This window comes from Dromaius novaehollandiae, chromosome 2, assembly GCF_036370855.1.
Source record: "Dromaius novaehollandiae isolate bDroNov1 chromosome 2, bDroNov1.hap1, whole genome shotgun sequence".
In the NCBI taxonomy this organism is placed as follows: domain Eukaryota; kingdom Metazoa; phylum Chordata; class Aves; order Casuariiformes; family Dromaiidae; genus Dromaius; species Dromaius novaehollandiae.
The window spans coordinates 76,985,560-77,008,411 of record NC_088099.1 but is presented as its reverse complement, the minus strand read 5'-3'; the positions used below and the strand labels follow the sequence as shown (position 1 = coordinate 77,008,411).

Genomic DNA, 22,852 nt, shown 5'->3' with positions numbered 1-22,852 from the left:
TATATCTTTAATACCAACCAAACAAGTCTTTGACTTCTAGAAGTGTTTTACTAATATTTGCTATTATAAATGTAGCCCTCGTCTCATAAAGCATAGTTAAAGAGCAAGTACCTTTTGTCACAGTTCCCCATGAACACTGTATTTTAAAAAGTACAGTATTCAGTATCAGTGGGCTGGCTGTTCCAGACAAAAAGAAAATTGGTTTCTCAAATGGACTAAATCTAATGTTTTGGTAGAATATATACTTTTTGTCCATAGCCAGATGAGATAGGTACAACTAAGCACAAAATCTAGCACTTTAATGGTTGCTGATCATGGATAAGTAGTTCTCAAGCACTGAAACGATAAGAAGGCTTTTTTCGTGTTCCTTTTTCTCTCATAGTTCAATTATGCCATGTATAGTAAGTTGATAACTCTGTTTTAGTCTCTCTCTCTTCAGATGTATTATTCATAATGTCTCTTTACTGCAGGGGCTGTCCAGTTAATGTAGTTGAGCTCATATGGTATCCTGTTCTTCAACAGGGACACTAATTTGGGTCTCACTTGTCTACCCACATGTTAAATTTCATAAATCGTAAAATTGTAAAATCTCTGACTCAAATGCCTAAAATATTTAAGTTGTTAAAGCCTTTCTTTCTAGTTTGAGTCAGACTTGTGGGAAGGACAGAGGGTTTTAACTTACAGTCTAGTGATTACCTCAGTATGCTTTTATCTTTTTTTTTTCTTTTCTGTATTGATATATTCCTACAAAATTATTTTTCCTACTGGGTTTCTTTCCCTGGGCTTGATTCAGTTGTATGAAATGTCTTCATTTTGTTACCACCTTTTAATCTTGACAGCCTACCAAACCATGACATCTTTTAGGTTTTCATGGGGGAAGCAGAGCAGGTGATGGAATCAGGCATTCTTTTGTATTCTTGTGTGCTTACAGTGGATGTAGTGTTTCCCATATTATATGAAAAAACAAACAGAAGAGTCTCATTCAGATCTGCAGGCTTTTAGCTGGTGATCTGAAGATTCCAGTCTCCATGTTTCCCGCAAGGGCACCTACTATGTGTGCCTAAATTGTCTGGAGCTCTCTCTCTTTTCTCACTTCAGTTGTTTCTGTGCACTCTATTTGATTTTCTTTCTCCCTTGCATACAAATCTTTGAATAATTTTCACTAGTGCATTCCATACACATAGTTAAAACCACTGAGTGAACAGATCCATATTTGTTTTGGCAGTGGCGTTTATATAGCTATATGGTTTGAGAGCCATATTATTGTTCTGTACAAATTGCCCAAATTCTGGATAGATGTAGTATGCTTCTTAGTTGAAATGAGATGTTTCCCAGTCTGTAGCAAGAAGAAGAAGGAAGTTTGATCTTTTGTGTTCATTATAAATGCTTTAGTTGCTCTCAGTTTTAATTAACTTCATACCTTGTTCTTTGCCTCTTTTTTTTTTTTTAAAAAAAGACTGAAGAGACTTAGCTGGCACTTAGTTGAAGTGAAGCATTTTTTCTAGACTGACCTATCCCCACTCATTATATAAGCCTTATGAATCCCACAGATGATCTAAAAAACATCCATTTGTCTTTTGAACTTCATCAGTGAAGGCAGATGCCCTACTAGTATTGATTTTAGAGTGCAGATTACAGGACTAAATATTTATTGACTTTATTGACTTATTTGTTTTGAATTTTTCCATGAATTTTGCTGCTGTTTTTCTGAAATGTCCAAGGCAGTGTGCCAGTCCAAAGCAGTCTCTTTCACATATTCGTATAGATTGACCTAGTAAATGAAGCGTGGTTTTCTATGTCTTCTTTTTGGATTTTTAGTATTTTTCAGTTTCTTGGTAGCAGAGAATGAAAGGATCCAGGTTTTGTTGTTATTTTTCAGCCTCGTTTTATGTTTTCCTTTCTCCTTTTTTATAAAGGTAAAAAAGCAGTTTTTCATGAGGAAATACATGTAGAATTGAAGTGAAAAAAACTTCTTTTTTCTTTTCTGATCTCTTAATCATTCAATTCTAATTTCATTTATTTTTTTTCTCAAGTTGTGGTATCTTTATTTTGAAAAATAACTCTTACGGCAGTATGGGATTTTCTTCCAATTTTTTCCCCATTAAGAAGACTGGGGAAAAAAGAGTGGTTAAAAGAAGGGTTGATTTGTTAAAACTTAATGGAAAAATAAAATTACTTATTTATGTTTGTAGGACTTATGCCTTACTATTAAAAAGGTCCAGCCTTCATAGTGCTTTTCACTTTGCAGGATTTCAAGCAGTGCAGAGTTCTGGTAGGGTGCTGAGTTGTTGGCCTAATGAGTAACCATTTGTACCGGAGGTAGCGGGGGTCAGTGTGAGTACACAAAGCTATTAACACATGCTGTTTGGTGTGGAAGACTTAATGCTTCTATTTCTTATTATTTCTATCTGGACCTTTTTACAATAAATTGATATTTTAGATATGGACCCAAATTCACAAAAACGTTAGGTGTTCAAATTCAACTAATAAATAGGACTTAGGCTCTTAAAAACCTTTACGAATCTAGGTTTGAGTATCTGAGCGAGGGCTTTATTACAGCCAAGGAATTCTAATCCTATCCAGATCATGCTAATAGAGCTCTATTTGGGGTCACGTGGGGGAAAGGACAAAATAATGCCAACACTTTGGGGGAAGAAAAAGAACATAAACACCATTTTTTTCAGTTTTCATTTTTTAGGGTGTCAGTAGCTATTAATAGTTTTTTGCGAACTGTTAAAAATATAGCATTTGTAAGCTTTTAGAGAAAAAAGGGAAAATCTTCCATACTTCTTTTTCTTACAATGGTGATTCTTCTCCCTCCCTTTACTGTCTGACTTAGGAAGAATTAAGCAGCAGGTTAAACAAGTGGACTTGTTTGTTGAGAGCTTAACACAAACCTGATATTTTTACTTTGACTTAAGGAGAGATTCTAATGTGAAAATTAACAGTGGAAAGTCTGGACTCAGCTATAAAGAATTTCATAATCTTTTTTGATTTGTTATATTTCAGTACCTGATGTTATTAATAAATAGTAGAATAAAAGGGTCTATATTGCCCCAGAAGTCCCGATTTAATATGGTCAATTTATTCATGTTTGGAAAACTAAAAAAAAAGCATGTACAGTCATATTCAGATTTGAAGCAAAAAAGGAAACGTGGCAGGAAAAGTATTTTAAAGGAAAAATATTTCAGCACTGTAATGTTACAGTAATAGTTTGACAGACCCGTAGTATTTTTTCCCATCATTTCCCCCACAGTGACTGCAGTGTCTTTCATTTCCTTATCGTAAACACATGATGTTTGACATTAAAAAGAAGAGTATAAAGTGAGTGACAATGTTAAACTCATAATTAAGGATACAGCTATGAACGTTGAAGAAGAAAAGGGCATAGCAGAAAATACAATGCTCCTCTTGAGCTATTACTTTATATAAATATAAAAAGGAAAAATGAAGCTTTGTTTTGCTTCATAAACAGCTAAACAAGACACAATAGTTTCTTGTTGTTACAAATTCCTTTTAATGTTAATTTCAATGGTATGTCTTTTTAGGAAACAGTTGAAGTGTTTTTGAAACATCCTTCTGTAAAAGATGACTCAGATCTTGAGGGAAGAACATCCTTCATGTGGGCAGCTGGGAAAGGCAGTGATGATGTCATTAGGACTATGCTGAATTTGAAACTGGATATTGATATCAATATGACAGACAAATATGCTGGCACAGGTAAGGCACAGTAAAGAGCTACTGGATGTTTGTAGTTGGTGTGATTTGCATAAAGTGAAGAACATTGTTAAAATCTGTATTAGTCTTTCCCTAGACTTGTGTCTCCATTCAGAAAATATTTATACATTAGTTTAATTGTGTTCACCTCATTGCTTTATTGTGGGAGAAAACAAGTCTTTTCTGTGCAGATTAGACCGATTCATTTGAAACACAGTAGGCTGACATTTAGTAGATCTATAATCCTGGGAAATGAAGAGCTATTCCATATTTTGAAGAATAAAATGAGATATAATTACATAGAAAGCCCTTCATGAAAATGCCTTTTAAAAAATCTTTATTTGTAAGTAAAAAAATAACTTTGTTAGAGCAAACTAACCAGTGAAGTGGCTGAATCATCAACATGAAAATCAGAAGTAGCATGGCTGTTTATAGAGCTAGTGTAATAGAGATTAGAGCTATTGCTTTTCTTTTGTCCAAATGAAAGGTTATACTTGATAGCCCCCAAGCAGCTAGTCACTCCGTTATCTTACTGAAGCGAAAGATGATGTGTGTGCAACTCAGTGTTTCAGAATTCAAGTACTCAAGTGATGAAATTCAGAATTATGAATCCTACAGCACTGTGAGTTTGTCTCCTTTAATGACAAATTGTAAGAATTTGTGGTAAAATACATTATCTGTATAGCACTCTCAACAAGAACAGAATAACAGTTCTGACTGAGAGACAAGTATTGAAGTGTATATGTATTCAACAGTGTTGGAAATACAAGTAAAAGCAGTGGAGCCATGTAGTGTACTGATGACATAAGAATTAAAAAAATGTACTGGGCATAAAGTGCAGGGGTTTGGTAGCAGAAGGCTGCAGGGGCAACCTGCATGGGAGAGTGTCATGAGCTGCCTTGTACCAGTCACAGCTGGGTACAACTGGCTCTGAAATGGATGAAAACAACCCATTGTGCACCAAAACTTCAACCAGTCAGAGGAACATAAGGCACCTCTGCTCAAAGATATCTAAGAAGGACCGGTAGCTGCTTGGGACAGAGCACACATGAGGAAATACGTGAGAACACACACAGGAGGAGACACGTGAAGTGATATGCGAAGAGACGTGAAAGGGAAAAAAAAGAGGAGAAATAGAGGGCACATGTCAAAGGGGAACATTACTGGGGACATGGCTGGAGATGCACTCTTGGAAGGAGGCACTCCATGCCAGAGGAGGTACACCTCTGAGAAGTTTGCAGCCTGTGGGTAGGCCACACCACAGATAGTACCCCCTCAAAGGGACTGCGGCCCATGGGTAGGCCACACTGGAGCAAGTATTTCCCTGAAGGGACTGCAGCCCAAGGAGGGCTGACACTGGAGCAAGTACACCACTGAAGGGCCTGTGGAGGATCCATGCCAGAACAGGTTCACCACCAAAGGGAATGTGGCCTATGGAGGACTCATGCTTGAGCAGGCATATCCCTGAGACATACCTCTTTCGGCATGCAGCACCTTCTTCCAAAAGTGCATCTCCAGCCATGTCCTCAACAATGTCCCCTCCTTTCTTCTCCCATTTTCTCTTCTCATGTCTCTTCACATACCTTTCCACATGTCTGCTCATGTGTGTCCTGCCCCTACCAGCTACTGCTTTTTCTTAAATAGGAGCAGAGGTGCCATGTGCTCTTCTGACTGGTTGAAGTTTTAGTGCACAATGGGTTTTTTTTCTTCCATTTCAGAGCCAACTGGGCTCAACTGTGACTGGTACCGGATGGTTCATAACCTCCTCCCACATGGGTCACTCCTGCAGCCCCCTGCTACATGTCCCGAACTCTGTAACTTCCATTCTAAGCAGAAGAGTGGAAAACTTCTTCAGAAGTACTATGCATCTACCTTGGTAATAATTACTTTTTAAAATAAGCAGAAAAAAAAAGATTATCAAAAATGCTTTGATTTTGAGAGGAATATTGTTGGAGGAATAAAGTAAGAATTGTCAAGTCAAGCTGAACTAGACCTGGCAAAGCAGATTCATTCTGAAAATGGAACACTTTAAAATATGATGATAAATTGGAAAAAAGCATAAAATGTAATTTAGTAAGCCAGTTTGATTACCTGTCTTTCAGATCACTTATTGGTTAATGAAAATGAAACTGATTAATGATAATGGTCATGAGATTGCAAGCAATAAATATAATTTGAATTTTAATATACTTCATAACTATAATAAGTTTTTGTACATTAAGTTGGTAGCTTGTTAGCTGGAAATAGCATAGAAGGAATTTTTAAGTAGATTTGTTTACAGAAGACTACATACTGCTACTGTGATATGCTGGTGAAATTTAACCTCAGATAAACAAGCCGTGTGCAGTAGAGGTAGAGAAAGATTTACCTGGGGGTGGCGATACTTTAAAAGGATACTGTGTATAATTGTAGCTGTCCCTGTTCAGGATGGAAGCGTGAAATTGCAATAAGGTCAGAGAAAACTTAGGGTAGAAGAGAGAAAGCAGCATTTGTTCTGTGAGAAAGTTAGAAGAATGTGGCTTGGTTAACCTGACAGAACTACGGCAGAGAAGAAGTAAGACTTGGTCATTGATACTGTCGAGAGATGTAAAACAAGGAAAAGTTTTGAAGCTGCAGGACGGTTTTGGTACAAGAGCAGTTAGAGTGAAATTCACAAAAAACAAATTCATGCCAGACCTTGGGAAAAAAAAAATCTGACATCAGAAGAATGAGATTCTGGAGTGGCCTTTCACAAAAAGCAGGGAGGGCAAATAATTAGCGGAGTATTTATGGTTTTAAATATCATTATTTCATTTGCTTCTGAGTCCTGGTCTCCTGATCATCCAGTATGCATGTTAGTTTACTCTCTGGCTGTCTTTTGGAGCCAGTGAATTACTTTCCTCCAAGATGAAATCCACATGATGGATAGTTTATGCCAGGAACCAGACTCTGTAGGTAATATAGATGATACTGCACCACAGCTTTTTTTTTTCAGGTCACACTTCAAGCTTCTATTCTATTATTTGAATTACATAGAAATGGTAAATGAATGCAATGTCAGGGCTGCCATGGTTCAGCATTTGAAAGATAGCAAGTATGAGTATTACTTAGAACTTGAAATTACTCCCTCCTTTGCATGTATGGGGGTCTTTACTTAAAACGTCAAATACGGTTACTATGAAATTCTGTTTAAAAGTGTAATATCTTGTTTTACTTACAAGTTAACATACCAAAAATGAGGCTTTTCAAGATGAGATAGTTTGTAATTTTTGACTTAAAAAGATTGTGTGTCAAATAAAATAACAGTCCTCATGCCTGACTGCTTTAGAAATTATATACTACACCATTTTAGTCTTGTTTGATCTTTTATCACTCACCTACATGTGCTCCCTCCTGACAGTTCCCTTTCAAATACCATGCAGTGTGTGTTTTGGACTTTAATGTGAAGTAGTGTTATGTTGTCACTGTGCTTGTTAAAGCTCCTTAAAAAAGGTTTTCTTCCATGTAGGCAGTACTAATATGCTATGTTTCTGAAATTACTCAGGTGTAGATGCCATGCTTAAATAATTCAGGTGATTTGTTTTTAGCATCCTTCAGTCTTAAAGTTTTCAAAGCAGTCACGTGTAACACTTTTTAGTCTTGATTTTCTTGTAGAGGTTTTAATCCAAGGAAATTAATGGATTTTCCATTTACATGAAGCTGTCATTGAGTAGAACATACTAACAGTTTTGAAGTTCAGAACTATGCTATTCTTTGCTTGCTGTCAAACAATCTGAATTTTACCATTTTGCAAGCATGTACAGTAGCATAAGCTTTTATCACAGTGAGCTGTCAAGTTAAAAGGAAGTCCACCAATAGATCACTTTCTGATTTCAGACCTGATTTTTTTCTACAGGTTCTTAATTATTCCTGAGTTTTGGTGAGGGAAAAGCAGTATTGTATTTTAATGGGAAACTGTGGAGTAATAGAAAATTGTGTACATGCCACTGGACCTGGGATACAGTTGCTGTGGAAACTAAGTTTGTGGATTTTTGACTTTTGTGCATGGGCTCAGTTAAGCTTAGTTATAATGTTGCATTAACATAGCTTTTTACATTTACATAAGAAGAGCAAGCTCTGCCTTCAGCTCAGAGCTTTGATAGAACATCAAGCCTCTCCTTATTGTGTAGGAAAATGACACCAAGGGAAAGGAATGTGACTGTTCTCAGAGATCAGCGCTGCAGGAGCATTACGGGGCAGCTTTATAGCTCTGCCGTCACTGCGCACAATGGTGAGGGCTCTGCCTGTCGGGCAAACAAAGGTTCCATTGTGCCCAGCTGGCCGAAGAATCTCTTCAGTCACCCTGACTCCATCACAGAAGATTTGGCTTACAAGAAAATATTGAGCACAAAGTGCGAAACAAGATGCCTGCGTCAGAATGAGTGATAGAGGGGAAGAACCAGGCCAAGCTGACACAGCAGCTCTTTTTCTCTTGTATTGTTATTTATACACACTCCATGTGTCATCTGATTGAGTAGTTTACTGCCTTTGGTTTCATAATCAATGCAGTACAAAAACCAGAACCGAAGGTTTACTGTGAGGTCAGAGCATGAAAACCAGGCCCATCCAAATGTATGAAGCAGCAGGGATCTCATTCCTGTCAAATTGCTACTTACAGCCACCCGCCCACCTTGCTAGTGCAGATATTGGTGCTTACAGATATTTTTCATGAGTGTGATGAATGCTCCTACACTTCCTTTTTCTTTGTTTTTTCCATGATAGCTGCAGCAGATAAATATTAGTATAGTCTTAAATGCATGATTTCAATTATTAAGGCGGCAGTTCCCATACTGTCTCTGGCTATGAGCCCTTTTCTTGCAGTAAGTTCCTCTTCTTTCTGTATCACAAAATTATTATCATTAAATCTGAGAATCTATGTTTTAAGGCAACACTCTTCAGCTAGATTTGATTCGCTGATTATACGAGCAAACTGTGCCTTTTAGTAGGAACGGTGTAACAGCTTACACTAGGTTACTGTTTTATCAGCAGGATGAAGCAGCATCAGTGTTAAACGGTAGCAGGCACATACAAAAAATCCATCTGTTTTAATATTCTGGACAGGGTTCAAGAAGCAGTTCCTTTTAGCATTGGCCTTTCTGTGTAATGCGTCTGTTGAATCCTGACCTTGCGTTTTTTAACATCAAGCAAATAGAGACATGTAGGTACTGTTTAAAACACCACATTTTGCTTGTTTGAGCAGATGGAATTCTCACCAGAGATGGATATGTGTGAAATTTGTAGGGGAAACATGAATTTTACTATACTGAATGTACAATTTTAAAACTGCACATTTTTGTATTTTTATTCTAAGTTATTCTAGTCTAAGTCACCTATGAAATAGTTTAGATGTAAGGCAGTATGCCTCTGACTGAGGTTGTGGATAATCTGTTTGACTGCTGATTACAGCAAATAATACAAAGCACGTTGAATTCCATTTTTAAGTGAAATCTAGAAAATATGTGCCTTCCACTTGTTTGAAATCTCATTGCCATATGTGATTTGCATTTCCTTCAGAAGCAATCCTGAACTGGTTGTACTAGCATTTCAGTCTTTTCCTCAGCTCTAGTTGATGGTGCCAGCAGGTTGCAGTTGTAGCTGACTAGTTACTTCAGTTATAGGTCACTTTGAGGTCTTACTCTGCAAAAGTGTCTCTGTGTTACTTGTTTATTTAGACTTCGTAGAGTCTACATAGATTGAAGGATGAGAAGACAGAGAAAAATATGGAAGAATAGGTGTCTGTAGAACCAGCTTTCATGGTTTTCATATGAATGAATTTCATAAATTGGGGGGATGAGAGGAAATGGAGTATCTGCTTTGTGCATCATCTCCCCTTTCATGAAGAAAATAGGGAATTGCAGATACTGTATGATATGTGATGGCCTTTCTACACAATTTTGTGTAAATTTTTTTTCTAAATGTGAAACAAGGGGGGAAAATAGCTGGGTAGTTATCTGGAGTTAGTTTTGAGACAGCTATACTTATTTGGAAAAAAAGTTATTTTTCAGGAAAACTTCAAAGAAATAATGAAGGCATTTCTTCACTGGCAGTGGGCTGTTTCATTTCCATTGGGGTGATATAATAAAAGCTACAGAACACAGGCAGAAGTAGATTGTATTATGTTCTCTTAGGTAGAGGCTGATATCCTTCCAAAAATCCTCAGTATAAGCTAATCTTGCTGTTGTTAAGGTTCAAGTTCCTTGTTGGTACAAGTTAAGACATGTTTCAGAGCTAACAGTTTTTCTGCTTATTGCACTTTTGCTTGTAAGTAAGTTTTGTGATTGCCTGTCACTTGTTACAATTCTTCAGTTTCTTCTGGTTGAAAAGCAGCTTTGAAATTTGAAATTAATTTTTTTTTTGACCATTCTAATTGTCGACCTCTAAAGCTCAAGATATATGTCATTCCTCAATGATTTCTTTTTCCTACTACTTTATTCTTTTAGCATTACATGCTGCTGCACTTTCTGGCCATGTCAACACAGTGAAATTGCTGTTGGAACACAATGCACAGGTAGATGCTTTGGATGTCATGAAACACACTCCACTTTTCCGAGCCTGTGAGATGGGACACAAAGAAGTAATACAAACGCTCATTGAAGGTCAGCCATTACCAGTTTACCAACCTGTTCAGGATTCTGATGTTCCTTTATGTGGGACTGTGAAATAAACAGCATTGCTGAGAAGACGGGGTAGGAAATTCTTCCTTTAAAGAAGGGATTGTCTAGAAGTACCCTTTCAGTACTAGCAGATATAAATGATTTTCAGACCATTGTGCAAAATGGCCAAAAAAGTTAAATACAAATTTTCAAAATAGACATAGTTGTATCTACAGCTCTTTTCTGCTCAAGCCTTTTCAAGTACATTCTAGTCTCTTAAACCACCTCTTCCTCCAGAAGTAATTTTTTTTTCTTTTTTTCTTCCTTTTCTCTTCCTTTTTTCTTAGTAAGACCAAATTAATCTTTCTTCTCTTTCTGCAAGAAAGCATTTTTAGGTGTCTTTGGAGACTTTTTGACTGCTTAAATGAATAATCTGTTTCTAATTAGGGTAGCTATCAGAAACATTAAGTCATTAGTATTTTCCTGTGGTTGTTTTTTAGAAGCAGCATTTTATTTGTAAACAAAACTAAGGCTTAACAATATAAAATTGTTAAGATTGTTAAGATTGAGCTGATTGTAAAAACTCTGTTCATCTGTAAGAAATACGGTGAAAGAACAGTGGTATCTTAGATACAAAATTACATCATTTTAGCGCCACATAAAATTTCTAAGTAGGTTGGAAGCAGTCTCCCTCCTACCTGAGAGATTCACCCGTTTATAATCAATTGAAGTATTCAGGCTAACACATTACAAGTTTTCTGTTAGACAGTCTTTCTTACTGAAAAGCTTGCTTCCCTTGGTGTTCTGCTGGGCGTATTTTAACCTCCTGTTAAGCACCTCCCTCTCCCCTCCCCACCCCTCATTTAGCTTTTGTGGGTGCAAGAAGCTTTGTTACCGGAATCAGAGTTTTATTTTTGTATTGAGTTTTTACGTCTTACAAGAACATACAGAGGAATTAGTTAACTGGATGAAAGAGTACTAGCGTGCTTGAATTAGAAAAGAAAAGCTTTTTCAGAAGTCATTCTTACGTTGTGAATATTTTAAATTGCTCTGATTTAGAGATTTAAAAAGAAATCAAGTCTGAAGTCCAATTTTTGAAAGTGATTTTTGCCATTAAGGAATTTAAGTTTTATTGAACATTAATAGGTCTGAAACAACTAGAGGCTAGATTTTTAAGGGCATTTGACCAACTTGGAGCTTCTAAAGCACCTGAGAGGATACTAAGCATGTAAAAAAGTTAGATGCCTGACCCTCACTGAAATTACTTTATTCCCAATTTATTTGGAAAATTGGATTTAGGTGCTGAAGTTGAAGTTAGTCTGGATTGCCGGTTTACCAAACAAGTTCCAGTTGAGCATAAACTTATTCTTTGTTTTCTTTTTCATTCAACAGTATTTTTTTTGTTTAAAATTTATTTGTTTAACAGGAGGAGCAGGAGTAGATTTAGTTGACCAAGATGGCCATTCGCCCCTTCACTGGGCAGCCTTGGGAGGAAATGCTGATGTGTGCCAAATCTTGATAGAAAATAAAATCAACCCAAATGTGCAGGATTATGCAGGTAGAACACCTCTGCAGTGTGCTGCATATGGAGGTTACATTAACTGCATGGTAGTGTTACTGGAAAACAACGCAGATCCGAATATTCAAGATAAAGAGGTATGTTGTCTTTCACTGGGCTATTTAGTGAAATAACTTCAGTATAACCATAAACCAAAATGTTTTCCTTTTCTTAAAGATCGTTCTCTTTTCTGGGACATATGGCATCATTGTTGCAGTTATAGTCTAGTTTTTTTTTTAAAGAAAAGCTGACTTATTTTTTAATTGCTATATTCTTTCATTTTAACAAGAAAGTTTATTTAGAACAATTGTTCTTCATGTCCAGAAAAGCATTGAATTACAGTATGATTTGCAGCTTTTATTTTGGCATGATAGAGTTTGAGGCTAATATTCATTTTTGGTCTGTTTTATTGTTTATAGGGAAGAACTGCTTTACACTGGTTGTGTAACAATGGCTACCTTGATGCTATAAAGTTGCTGCTTGGTTTTGATGCTTTCCCTAATCATATGGAGAACAGTGAGGAGAGGTATTGTTCATCTTTATGCATGATTTTCTACCTTAACAAATATGCTAGCTGCTGATTTAAACCTTAGGTGTTCAGATATTGCCAGAGCATCATGATCTTGCTCATATCTAAAAAAGAATGCTGTAATCTTGGGCTTCAGTGTAGACAGTTTTTCTAATTTGAAAACATTTCTTCTTTAGGCAAGATATCGCAGATTTGAACTCAACTGTTTATACTTTTGAACTTTGAACTTGCAGAGATTTCTTATGCATACTACTTACTACAGATACATACACAGGGATACTTGCACATTCTAATCCCATTTAAAATATTAAGGATGTTTTTTGTTTATATGAAGCTGACAATGGATACGTATGATGAAAGGATAAAATGGCATTTGTGCTCCTGAAATAGACTGGAATTCTTCTGTTCTGTTTGGTAGGGATACAGTGAGATGAACAAAGATGGGAGAAATACAAAGTTATGTTTCAAAATAGCGATTTCAAATTACCTGGTGGTTAACTGTATTCTAAAGGCCTAGTTTTTTTAAAAAATCCAACAGTCATGAGGAGACAGTATATTTGCATCTTTTTTTTCATTTTTATTTTTATTATTTATTTTTTATGCTTTTTATTTGCATCATCTTTCATTGATACATAAATAATAGCTTTTAAAAAGTGATTTGGGTAGTGGAGTTTAAATTAGTCACTTGATCATGAAGATAATTAGTATTAGCGTAAATTTATGATGCCTTTTTAGAGTAATGACTACCTCATACTCATAAATAAACTTATGATCAGTATGTATCGTAAATTTGAATATTTCAACTTTTAAAATAATTAAAATACTTTGAACCCCCATATTTTAGTGCTAAATTTGGGACTTAAATACTTATCCCACTTTTTTAATTGCATGCTTTTCCCCTGTCATTTTTCTTTTGTTCTCTATTCTAATCATTCAGATCTCTCTTTCTCTTCTGCTTATTCTATTTTTTTTGAGAAACACAAGTGAAAGCATTAAGTAGTTCCTAATTAAGTAGTTGGAATGCTCTCTCTAGTAATTTTCAACAGAAAATTAAATAACCAGTTGTAATTAAATTCCTTTTAGTAAGTAAGATTAAAAGCAGCTATTTTGCTAGGAAGGAGACTGTTATTTTCCTTATTTTGTAAAAATGTACTAATGATGCTCAAATGTCAGGTAGAGACCTTTGTTGTGGTATTACTGTAGTCATTCGGTTAGTATCTGGTTTTGTTTCCCTTTGGCATTAATATAAGTTCTGGTGTATAAACCTAGGTTACTCCCAAGTACAACTAGCAGTGTTCTAAAAAATAAGTTCTGAAGCACTAGTCCTTGTGGAGAACAAAACAGATCCCGAGTGTTTATAGGTGAATCATTTTTTAAATATAATTATCCTAAAATATATATTATTGCCACCTTGTTTTCATGTTAAGAGATCAGAAGTTTAGAAAGTGGAAAAGAAAGTCAAGTGTTGTAAGAAACAGTAAAAATAACCTCATGGATATGGTTCAGATGTAATCACAAAATTGCTTTTGTAATTCAATAATAATTTCACCAAATAAAAACAGTTTTCCAGTATACCTGTAGAAATAAGCTTCCCTTTTCCATGTTGCTAGAGTGCAATATGAGGTATTAGTTCAAAATTCAAACACATAGATTAAAGCTAAAGAGGTTTGTGGAAGGATGTAGCTGAGTTACCATCTAGGATTTTAAGCTGACCACTTGTCTTACAAACCCCTGTTCAGATTTAATTGAGTGACTTTTTTATTCTCAAAGGTAGCTCTAATGGAGTCAGTGGATCCACATTTAAGAATAGGGGTCTACATGACTCAAATCCCCTACATAACACATTGTCTTGGTACATATATGCTAGCTGCATAAAGTTTACTTCAGTATCTTTTGTATCTACTAATTGAAAAATTCAGAACTGTAGGTATACTTTAAAAATGTATTTTCCTCAAATGAGTTCCCTTCTGAAGTACCTGTTCCTGGGTTATCTGAAAGCTGTATTTCCTTAAATGTTGTCAGCAACACGTCTTGACATACAAATTTGCATGTTATGTTGTTGTCTTTATTCATGCTGACACTTCAGTTCAGATACTCTTAATCCTCCCATCAAATCATCGCTGCATAGCAAGTCCAATTGTGCTCTTTCTGTCTGTTTTTCTTTGCTTACCAGCATTGCATCCTAGCTAGTTACCATCAAGAAGAGGCCTACTTTTCACAATAACATGTATAGACACTTGCTGTTTGATGTTATGTACTATGTGATCTTGATTTTGGTTTGTGACTGATAATTTTCAGTTACTAAATGTTTTTGCATGATATTTTGGTGTTGATGAGGGCAGTATGTATATTTTGCTTCTCTTTACTAACTATGGGAATTTAGGGCTTTTTTTTTAAAAAGTGCTTAAGTGTTATGGAAATTAGGCTTGTCGGCCACCATAACAGGGCCCAGCCCTGGGTTCCTGCAGAAAATTTCAGAGCCAAATCAAAACAAATTAAATAATTAAATTTTAATGATGCACGTGCAGTAATTGCAGCTCAAACTGGGTGCCTCCTAAGAGGGACCCCAACAAAAAAAAATCCTGGGCAATTATAGTTTTTTCAACTTAAGTTTCCCACCCCTCACGTGGTAGTTAGACCAGTAGTAATTTTTAGGTCTGGGGTCTCCGGCTCCTCATTGGATCTCATCGTTGTTCCTAGGTAAGCTGTTTTTTTCCTTATCTTTATTTTTTGCGGTCTCTGCTGACGGTTGTACCTTTATTTTTGTTGGGTCTTACTGTTTTCTCTCAAGGTCCTGAGGAGGAGGAGGAGGTGATTCTAAATCATAACAATTAACACTGCCCCAGCAGTGAGCTAAGGCTTTGTCCCTCAAGGTCCTAATGCCCTGCAATGGTCTTATTTCAAAGCCTTAACACCCTCCCTTTTGGAGTGTGAGACGCAGGAATGCAGACTGCTTGTAACTTCCTTATCTTCCCAGCTTGAACCAGCTCTGAGGCCCTTTTCTTACTGGACTAAGTAGAAGTTCATTCTTTTATCTAAGTGCGGCCTAAGGCTTCAGCAAATTTAGCTACTTATGCTAAGCAAGTTTTATAGAAGTTGTGCTAAGCGGCTACCTCTAGACAGTTTCAGTTTGCTATTCCTTAACGTAAGCAGCTTTAACATCTATATCCCATTTAAAAGCAAAGTCACTTAATACTTGTATCGCCTGTGTCAATTTGAAAACAGACATAGTCTTCCTAGTGTTTTTTTTTTTAAATGTTATCTCTTAATGCAGGTATAATAAAATTGTTTGTTTGGTCATACTGTCCTCAGTCATTCTGCCATGCTCTGTCACTATGTCTAAATTCTGTCCTTGGTACAACTTCTCTTTCTTTTTCCTTCCATCTGCTTGCTGAATTAGGTAATTGTCTTGCTCGTGTGGTGTTCTTGTAAAACAAACAAATACTTTTAACTAAACTTTAGACTCAACCCATAAAACTTGTTTTTAACGTAGAAGCTAAGCCAGATTTGACAGTAAGTCTTTACAAGTTAAATGCATATGGAAATAACACAAAAAACATATTCACTTGCTCTTTATTTAGATAATATTTCAATACGAGAACCTGAATAACTTTTTAAAGATTGCTTGCTTAAAGAAGTTACTTGTATGGATGGGGCTTTGGAGGATTTTCATCCATTATTGCATAGTGTCTAGACCCCTGTACTCCATATTAGGAGACTAAAATATACCTTAAATATAGTCATGGTGTTTAGATGAGTAAGATAGAAAAATAATATTAAATAAAGACAAAAATGGCCTACTGAAAACAATGTTTAAGCAATATTCACACTAGAAGTTGCCTTATTATGAAATCAGGTGAATGTCCTAAAGTAAATGCATATTATAATTAGGAATCTCATTCAATGGTAACTGTTGTGTTCTTTTTTTAGATATACTCCCCTTGATTATGCCTTGCTTGGTGAACACCATGAGGTGATTCAGTTCATGTTAGAACACGGGGCTCTGTCTATAGCTGCCATACAGGACATTGCTGCTTTCAAAATTCAGGCTGTCTACAAAGGATACAAAGTTAGAAAAGCTTTTCAGGAGAGGAAGAATCTTTTAATGAAACATGAACAGCTGAGAAAAGATGCAGCTGCCAAGTAAGTCTGGAGACTTGAAATCTACTGTAACAAAATACACATTTGTCATACGTTTGTATATATCAGTGTATAATTTTAAATGTTTCTCATCGTCACTTACTATTCCTCTTAGTAAAATTCATGAAACTGTGCCAAGCATATAATAGAATTTTATCCAGAATACCATACATGGGACTTATTTTGCAGGTAATCCCAAATTAAATAACAAGCCTTATATAATATACAAGAACAAAGCAAAATACAAAAGGCTGAGAAACTAGTATGTTACCATCCATGAATTTAGCTGGTATTTTGAATGATGATAAAAAAGTTTGGAAAACATTTATAACTCGCAGGCAGTGAAAATAATTTTGGCCTAGTGAGCCTGTGATATCAATTTTAAAAGAAATTAATAATTAAATGAAGAAGATAAATGAGATAGAAGAGCATGGTTTGATACAGCTTAACTAACTTTGTTTTACAGGGGAGGTTGTGCTTTTCTAGCAAACTAAGCCTTCTGGATTTCATTTGAAAATTCTGTCTTGGCAGTATCATATATTGCAGTTAGATTTTCTGCTCCTGAATTAGAGAGTTACCATGAAATCATTATATTAGATTATAGATAATGAACTTATGCAATTCAGGTAATTATTTGTTAGGAGTGAAGGTTCTGATTGAGCTTCTGATGATCAGAAGGTACATAAATAATCAAAATACTTTCGTTGCTTGGGCTTTATCCTGAAGGTTCATATTATGAAAAAAGAACAAATTAGCACTTGGTTTCTCTTGAAGAAATCTGATTCTGGAATGAGAAAACATAATCTGAGAAGATTGCTGCAAGACTGTGTAGTATTCCTGGAAAGGTGATGGAGCAGTTCATCCTGGACCCCATCTCCAAGCACATGAAGGGCAAGAAAGTGATCAAGGGTAGTCAGCATGGATTCACAAAGGGAAAATCATGCTTAACCAACCTGATAGCCTTCTCTGATGGAATAGCTGGCTCGGTTGGTGAGGGGAGAGCAGTGGATGTTGTCTACCTTGACTTTAGTAAGGCTTTCGACACTGTCTCCCATAACATAACAAGATGAGGAAGTGCGGACTAGAGGAGCAGATAGTGAGATGGATTGAAAATTGGCTGAATGGCAGAGCTCAGAGGGTTGTGATCAGTGACACAACATCTAGCTGGAGGCCTGTAGCTAGCAGTGTCCCCCAGGGGTCAATGCTGGGTCCAATCCCGTTCAACTTTTTCATCAAAGACTTGGATGAAGGGACAGAGTGTACCCTCAGCAAGTGCGCCGATGATCCAAAACTGAGAGGAGCGGCTGAAACACCAGAGGGCTGTGCTGCCGTTCAGAGGGACCTTGACAAGCTGGCGAGATGGGCAGAGAAGAACCTCCTGAATTTCAATAGAGGAAAGTGCAGAGTCCTGCACCTGGGGAGGAATAATGTCATGCACTAGTAGAGGCTGGGAGCTGATGTGCTGGAAAGCAGCTCTGCAGAGAAAGGACCTGGGAGTCCTGGCAGACAACAAGTTGACCGTGATCCAGCAATGTGCCCTTGTGGCCAAGAAGGCCAATGGTATCCTGGGTTGCATTAGGCAGAGCATTGCCAGCAGGTCGAGGGAGGTAATCCTCCCCTGCCAGTCGGCCCTGGTGAGGCCGCATCTGGAGTACTGTGTCCAGTTTTGTGCTCCCCGATACAAGAGAGACATGGAGCTACTGGAGTGAGGCCAGCGAAGGGCTACTAAGATGAGGAAGGGACTGGAGCTCATATGAGGCTTTCCTCATATGAGAAAAGGCTGAGAGAGCTGGAACTGTTGAGCCTGGGGAGGAGAAGATGGGGCCAGGCTTTTTTCTGTGGTGCCCAGCGAGAGGCAATAGGCACAAACTGAAACACAGGAAGTTCTGTCTGAACATGAGGAAGAACTACTTTATTGTGAGGGTGAGTGAGCACTGTAACAGGTTGCCCAGAGAGGTTGTGGAGTCTCCATCCTTGGAGATATTCAAAAGCAGTCTGGACAGGGATCTGTGACCCTCCATGAGCAGGGGGGTTGGACTAGGTGATCTCCAGAGGTCCCTTCCAACCTCAACCATTCTGTGATCCTGTGATCATTTCTGTAAAGAGAGGTTATGTGAATTAACACAGAACATAATTACTGGAACTACAGGTTTTTGTTGTTGTTGTTGTATCCCTGTATCATAGTCAAAGTCAGCTGCAGTCTGCTATACTTCATATTCATTAGCTGATGCTCTGCATAACTGACCAGTCTGGCCTTCTTTGGGTTTGAATGCTACTACGATAGTGATTAATAATTGTTAATGCCCAGTAAGAACCAGTGCTTATGCCTCTAGATCCGAAAGTTGTAATTTGCAGCCCTCCTGATATTTACATTTTCTGCTGAAGTCAGTAGATGATCCAGTAGATGCCGGATGGAGAAGCTGCCTTTGAAAATATCTGAAATATCTTATGTATATACCTGAACATCTTACATATTACACCTTTTTTAATTACACCCTTAATTTCTTCTTGCTCTGTCATCACAACTGACTTTACCAAATGAGGTAATTTTCTTCTTTGTTATGACAGTCCTTTTTAGAAGGATCTGGGAATCTGTGAGAACCCATCTAGAAAATTTAATGAAAAGGGATTCCATCATGGACATGTTGGGGTGTTTTTATCATCATTTCCCTCTGTGAGTTTCCAATGTACATTCTAAAACTTACTCTTTTAGCTGTTGTGGATGAGTTTGAAAACAATAGAAACAAAGTTTGTATACCAAATAACATAGAAACAGAATTAAAATACTGCTGGAATGTACAAGCAAATCAAGTTGTCACATAATAAATTTTATTTAATGGCAATTTTATAATGTGTCATAAACTGGAGGGGACATTATGTTGCCACCATTCTGCATACCCATTTGTGCATTCTACAGTTAAACTTGGCTAGAGTGTTCCCTACATTCAAACAGCTAGTATCCCTACTGATTTCAAAAAATCTGCTGTCCATATAAAAGTAGACATTATATGGGAATCTTGAATGATGCTAAACTCCTAGACTGAAACCCCCCCACAGCTTTCAGTGTATGTATTTAAAACTTGCTTTGTACTGTGTTAATTTAAAGAATCTCACGTATATAAAGCATCCCCAGATCTGAATGTTTTGAATTAGTTTGTGCTTTAAATGAAAAGGTAAGCATCATCCTGTACCTGTATTATCATCTGATAAAGTCACAATGTCTGTGAAATATATGTAGACAAAAGTATTCTCACATGTTGAACAAACCTGTACAAACCAAACAAAAATACCAAACCAAAGGTATTTTATAAAATAAAAATTGGTCTGGTCCAACACAACACACAGCACTATCGTGTCATTCATTGAACAAGAAGCAAAAAGGGTATATTCAAAGTTAAAACTCCTTTCTACAAACAAGATTATTGTTTTCAGGTTTTATTAGGAAGCCAGCAGTGTCCTGAAGCCCCCCAAAAGAAATAAGCTGATAGCTGAGAGTTTTTTTGTTGTTTTGTGGGAGGAAGGGGGGTTTTGTTGTTTTGCGGGGTTTTGTTGGTGGTCGTGGGGTTTTTCTTTTTTTCTTAATTCAACAAACACATTCCGCACTATTTACATAGTCTGATGTGCTGTTACTTGCGAAGTGTGTGGAATTCTGGGGGCCAGCAGTGTATTAAATATTTGAAGGGAACACCACCTGAAGTGTGGAAAAGCCATAAAAGAGAAGAGGTTTTGCTCAGAATGGAAAGGAGAATGAACAGAGAAAAGCCAGCAGGAGGAAGGGTGGAGGCACTCAATGCCCACTTTCCCTCAGTCTGTGGGACCAGATGCGCTGCAACTAAGGGTGCTGAGAGAACCAGCTAATGATCCTACAAGCCCACTCTCAATCATCTTGGAAAGGTTACAGATATCAAGGAAGGTCCCTAATGTTTGGAGGAAAGCAAATGTTGCACCCAACTTCAAAGGAGGCCTAAAGAACATTCTGGGGAACTGCAGGCTGGTCGGCCTCACTTCAGTCCCTGGAAAATTCATGGAATGAGTCATCCTAGAGCATGCTTCTGGGCATGTGAAGGGGAGGGAGGTGACTAGGAACAGTCAGCATGGATTTACCAAGGGTAAATCCTGCCTGACTAATCTGATTGCCTTTGATGATAAAAGTGACTGGATTTGTGAAAGAAGAAAGATCAGCAGATGTCATTTAACTCGACCTTAGGAAGGCTTTCAACACAGTCTCCCATGTATTCTTGTATCCAAGTTAGGATGTCACAGTCTGGCTTCATGGACAACTAGATAGGTAAAAAATGAGTTGGATGATGGAGCTCAGAGGATAGTAGCTAACGGGTTGCACTGTGCTTGCATGCCTGTAAGAACAGATTACTTCAGGGGTCTGTCCCATGACCTGTCCTGCTGAACATCTTTATCAGTGACCTGGAGGAGGCAGCAGAGTGCATTCTCATAAAGTTTGCAGGTGACATCAAACTGGGGGCACCAGTTGATATACTCAAGGGCAGTGCTGCCATCCAGAGGGGGCTTGACAGGCTGGAAGTGTGGGCTAACAGGAACCTTAGGAAATTCAGCAAGGACAAATGCAAGGTCCTGTACCTAGGAATAAAGAACCCCTAGAAATGATGCAGGCTGGGGATTGAGCAGCAGGAAGCAGCTCTGCAGAAAAGCACCTGGAGGGCCTGTGGACAGCAAACTGGACATGAGCCAGCAGCATGTCCTGGCAGCAAATACGGTGAACAGTATCCTGGGGTGCATTAACAGGAGCATAGCCAGTTGACAGAGTGAAGTGATTATCCCCCTTTATCGAGCCAAAGGTTGGACTTTATGACTTCTTAGGTTCCTTTCCAATCTGAATTATTTTATGATCCTGTTAATCTTTTGGAATAGGGACACATTAGCTTTAAACATTTTAACAGCCATTAATGCATTTGTGTAACAGGTGGTTCTCCACCTGGATTGAAAGTAGCTGGTTATTAACAGGTTAAGTAGGGTGGAGAGCTTGCCAGGAGGGAAGTACTGCTTTAGGATGCTGGCACAGAAGCCATCTGGGAAGGAGGCATTTCAAAAACACTCTTTCAGTCTGCATGCAGGTCTTTAGGAAGACCATATTAAAGGGTTTAAAGCCTATACAGAGGAAACTGAGGTCCAATATACTGGGGTCTGAAAGGGCTGCAGAACTCTCTAATCACTGGTTTGCCTCCCTCATGATCCCTGGAATAAGTTCCAAAATCCATACTTCCCTGTTTTTACGAAGTCTTCTGGATTTGCTTCTGACCAGTTGGAGGAAACTAGCTGATAATGAAAGGTGACTTGGATGAAAGTGAGAGAGTAAATACGGCATGATATTTAGGAAGAGGAGAACAGCAAGAACATAAGACAGTTCAATAAAACAGCTTTCAGTAAATTTAGAAAGTGTTTCTAGCAGCAAGAAAGTGTAGTAGATTATGAGTTCCTTCAAAAAACTAGTAAGGCTTAAGTTCAGAGAAAATACAGGAAGAATAGCAAGAAACAAGTTTGTTTAAATAATGAGCTTTTCAACAGCCTGAAAAAGGAAAGTGCGTAGTGGGAATTTGGTGCAGTTACTAAAAATGAGGCTAATACTAACATATAAAGATAAAATTAAACAAGGTGAGATGCAAAATAAGAGCAGCTAGCAAGGGATGTGAAGTACCACAAGAAAACATTGTAGAAGTATGCACTGTAAAAGGAACGGTAAAGAAAGATTTGGTCTACAGATGATGCTAAGAAGACTGAAGTGTTCTATATCTTTCTTTCCTTTGGTCTTTGTTAAATGTGTCAAAGGGCATCAAATAACAAACAGGATCCACGCCAGCAAAACTGTTTAAAGACTAGATCAGTGAGATGTTTTCAGATCAGCTTAGCCTGGTAAAATGTATCCTGGGACATTTAGAAAACTGGCTGATATAATCTTAAAGTGGTTACCTTTAAAAACTTTCAGAGGATAGGTGGAACTTGCAGAATTCCTGAAATGAGCAAACAAAGCCTTTCCAAAGGGGAAAAGGAAGAGTCTGTAGACCATTCAACTCAACTTCAGTTCAAAGAATAATACTGGAACAAGTAATCAAAGAAATTATTTCTAAGTATCTGGAATATAATAAAGCAAGAAGCAATGGCCAACATGAATTTGCTAAGGACAAATTGTGTCAAACCAGTCCAATTTCCTTCTGTGACAGAATAACAAGTTTTGTAGCCATGAAGAAACCATGGTGGTGTTAAGATTTACCTGAAGTTTTCATACACACTCATTCTCATTAGCAAAGTAAAGAAATGTAGATT

The 22,852-nt window shown here is 37.4% G+C and overlaps 1 protein-coding gene across 7 annotated transcripts in view; it reads left to right on the top strand.

Annotated features, from left to right (window-relative positions):
- INVS (inversin) overlaps nt 1–22,852 on the top strand; it is a 100,094-nt gene that overhangs the window by 59,981 nt on the left and 17,261 nt on the right. For all 7 annotated transcript variants that reach the window (XM_026108605.2, XM_064506775.1, XM_026108606.2 and 4 more), the window contains 5 exons: nt 3,549–3,720; nt 10,176–10,331; nt 11,755–11,984; nt 12,306–12,412; nt 16,346–16,558. In XM_026108605.2, the coding sequence (XP_025964390.1) occupies nt 3,549–3,720; nt 10,176–10,331; nt 11,755–11,984; nt 12,306–12,412; nt 16,346–16,558 (878 nt within the window). The remainder of the gene's footprint in view (nt 1–3,548; nt 3,721–10,175; nt 10,332–11,754; nt 11,985–12,305; nt 12,413–16,345; nt 16,559–22,852) is intronic.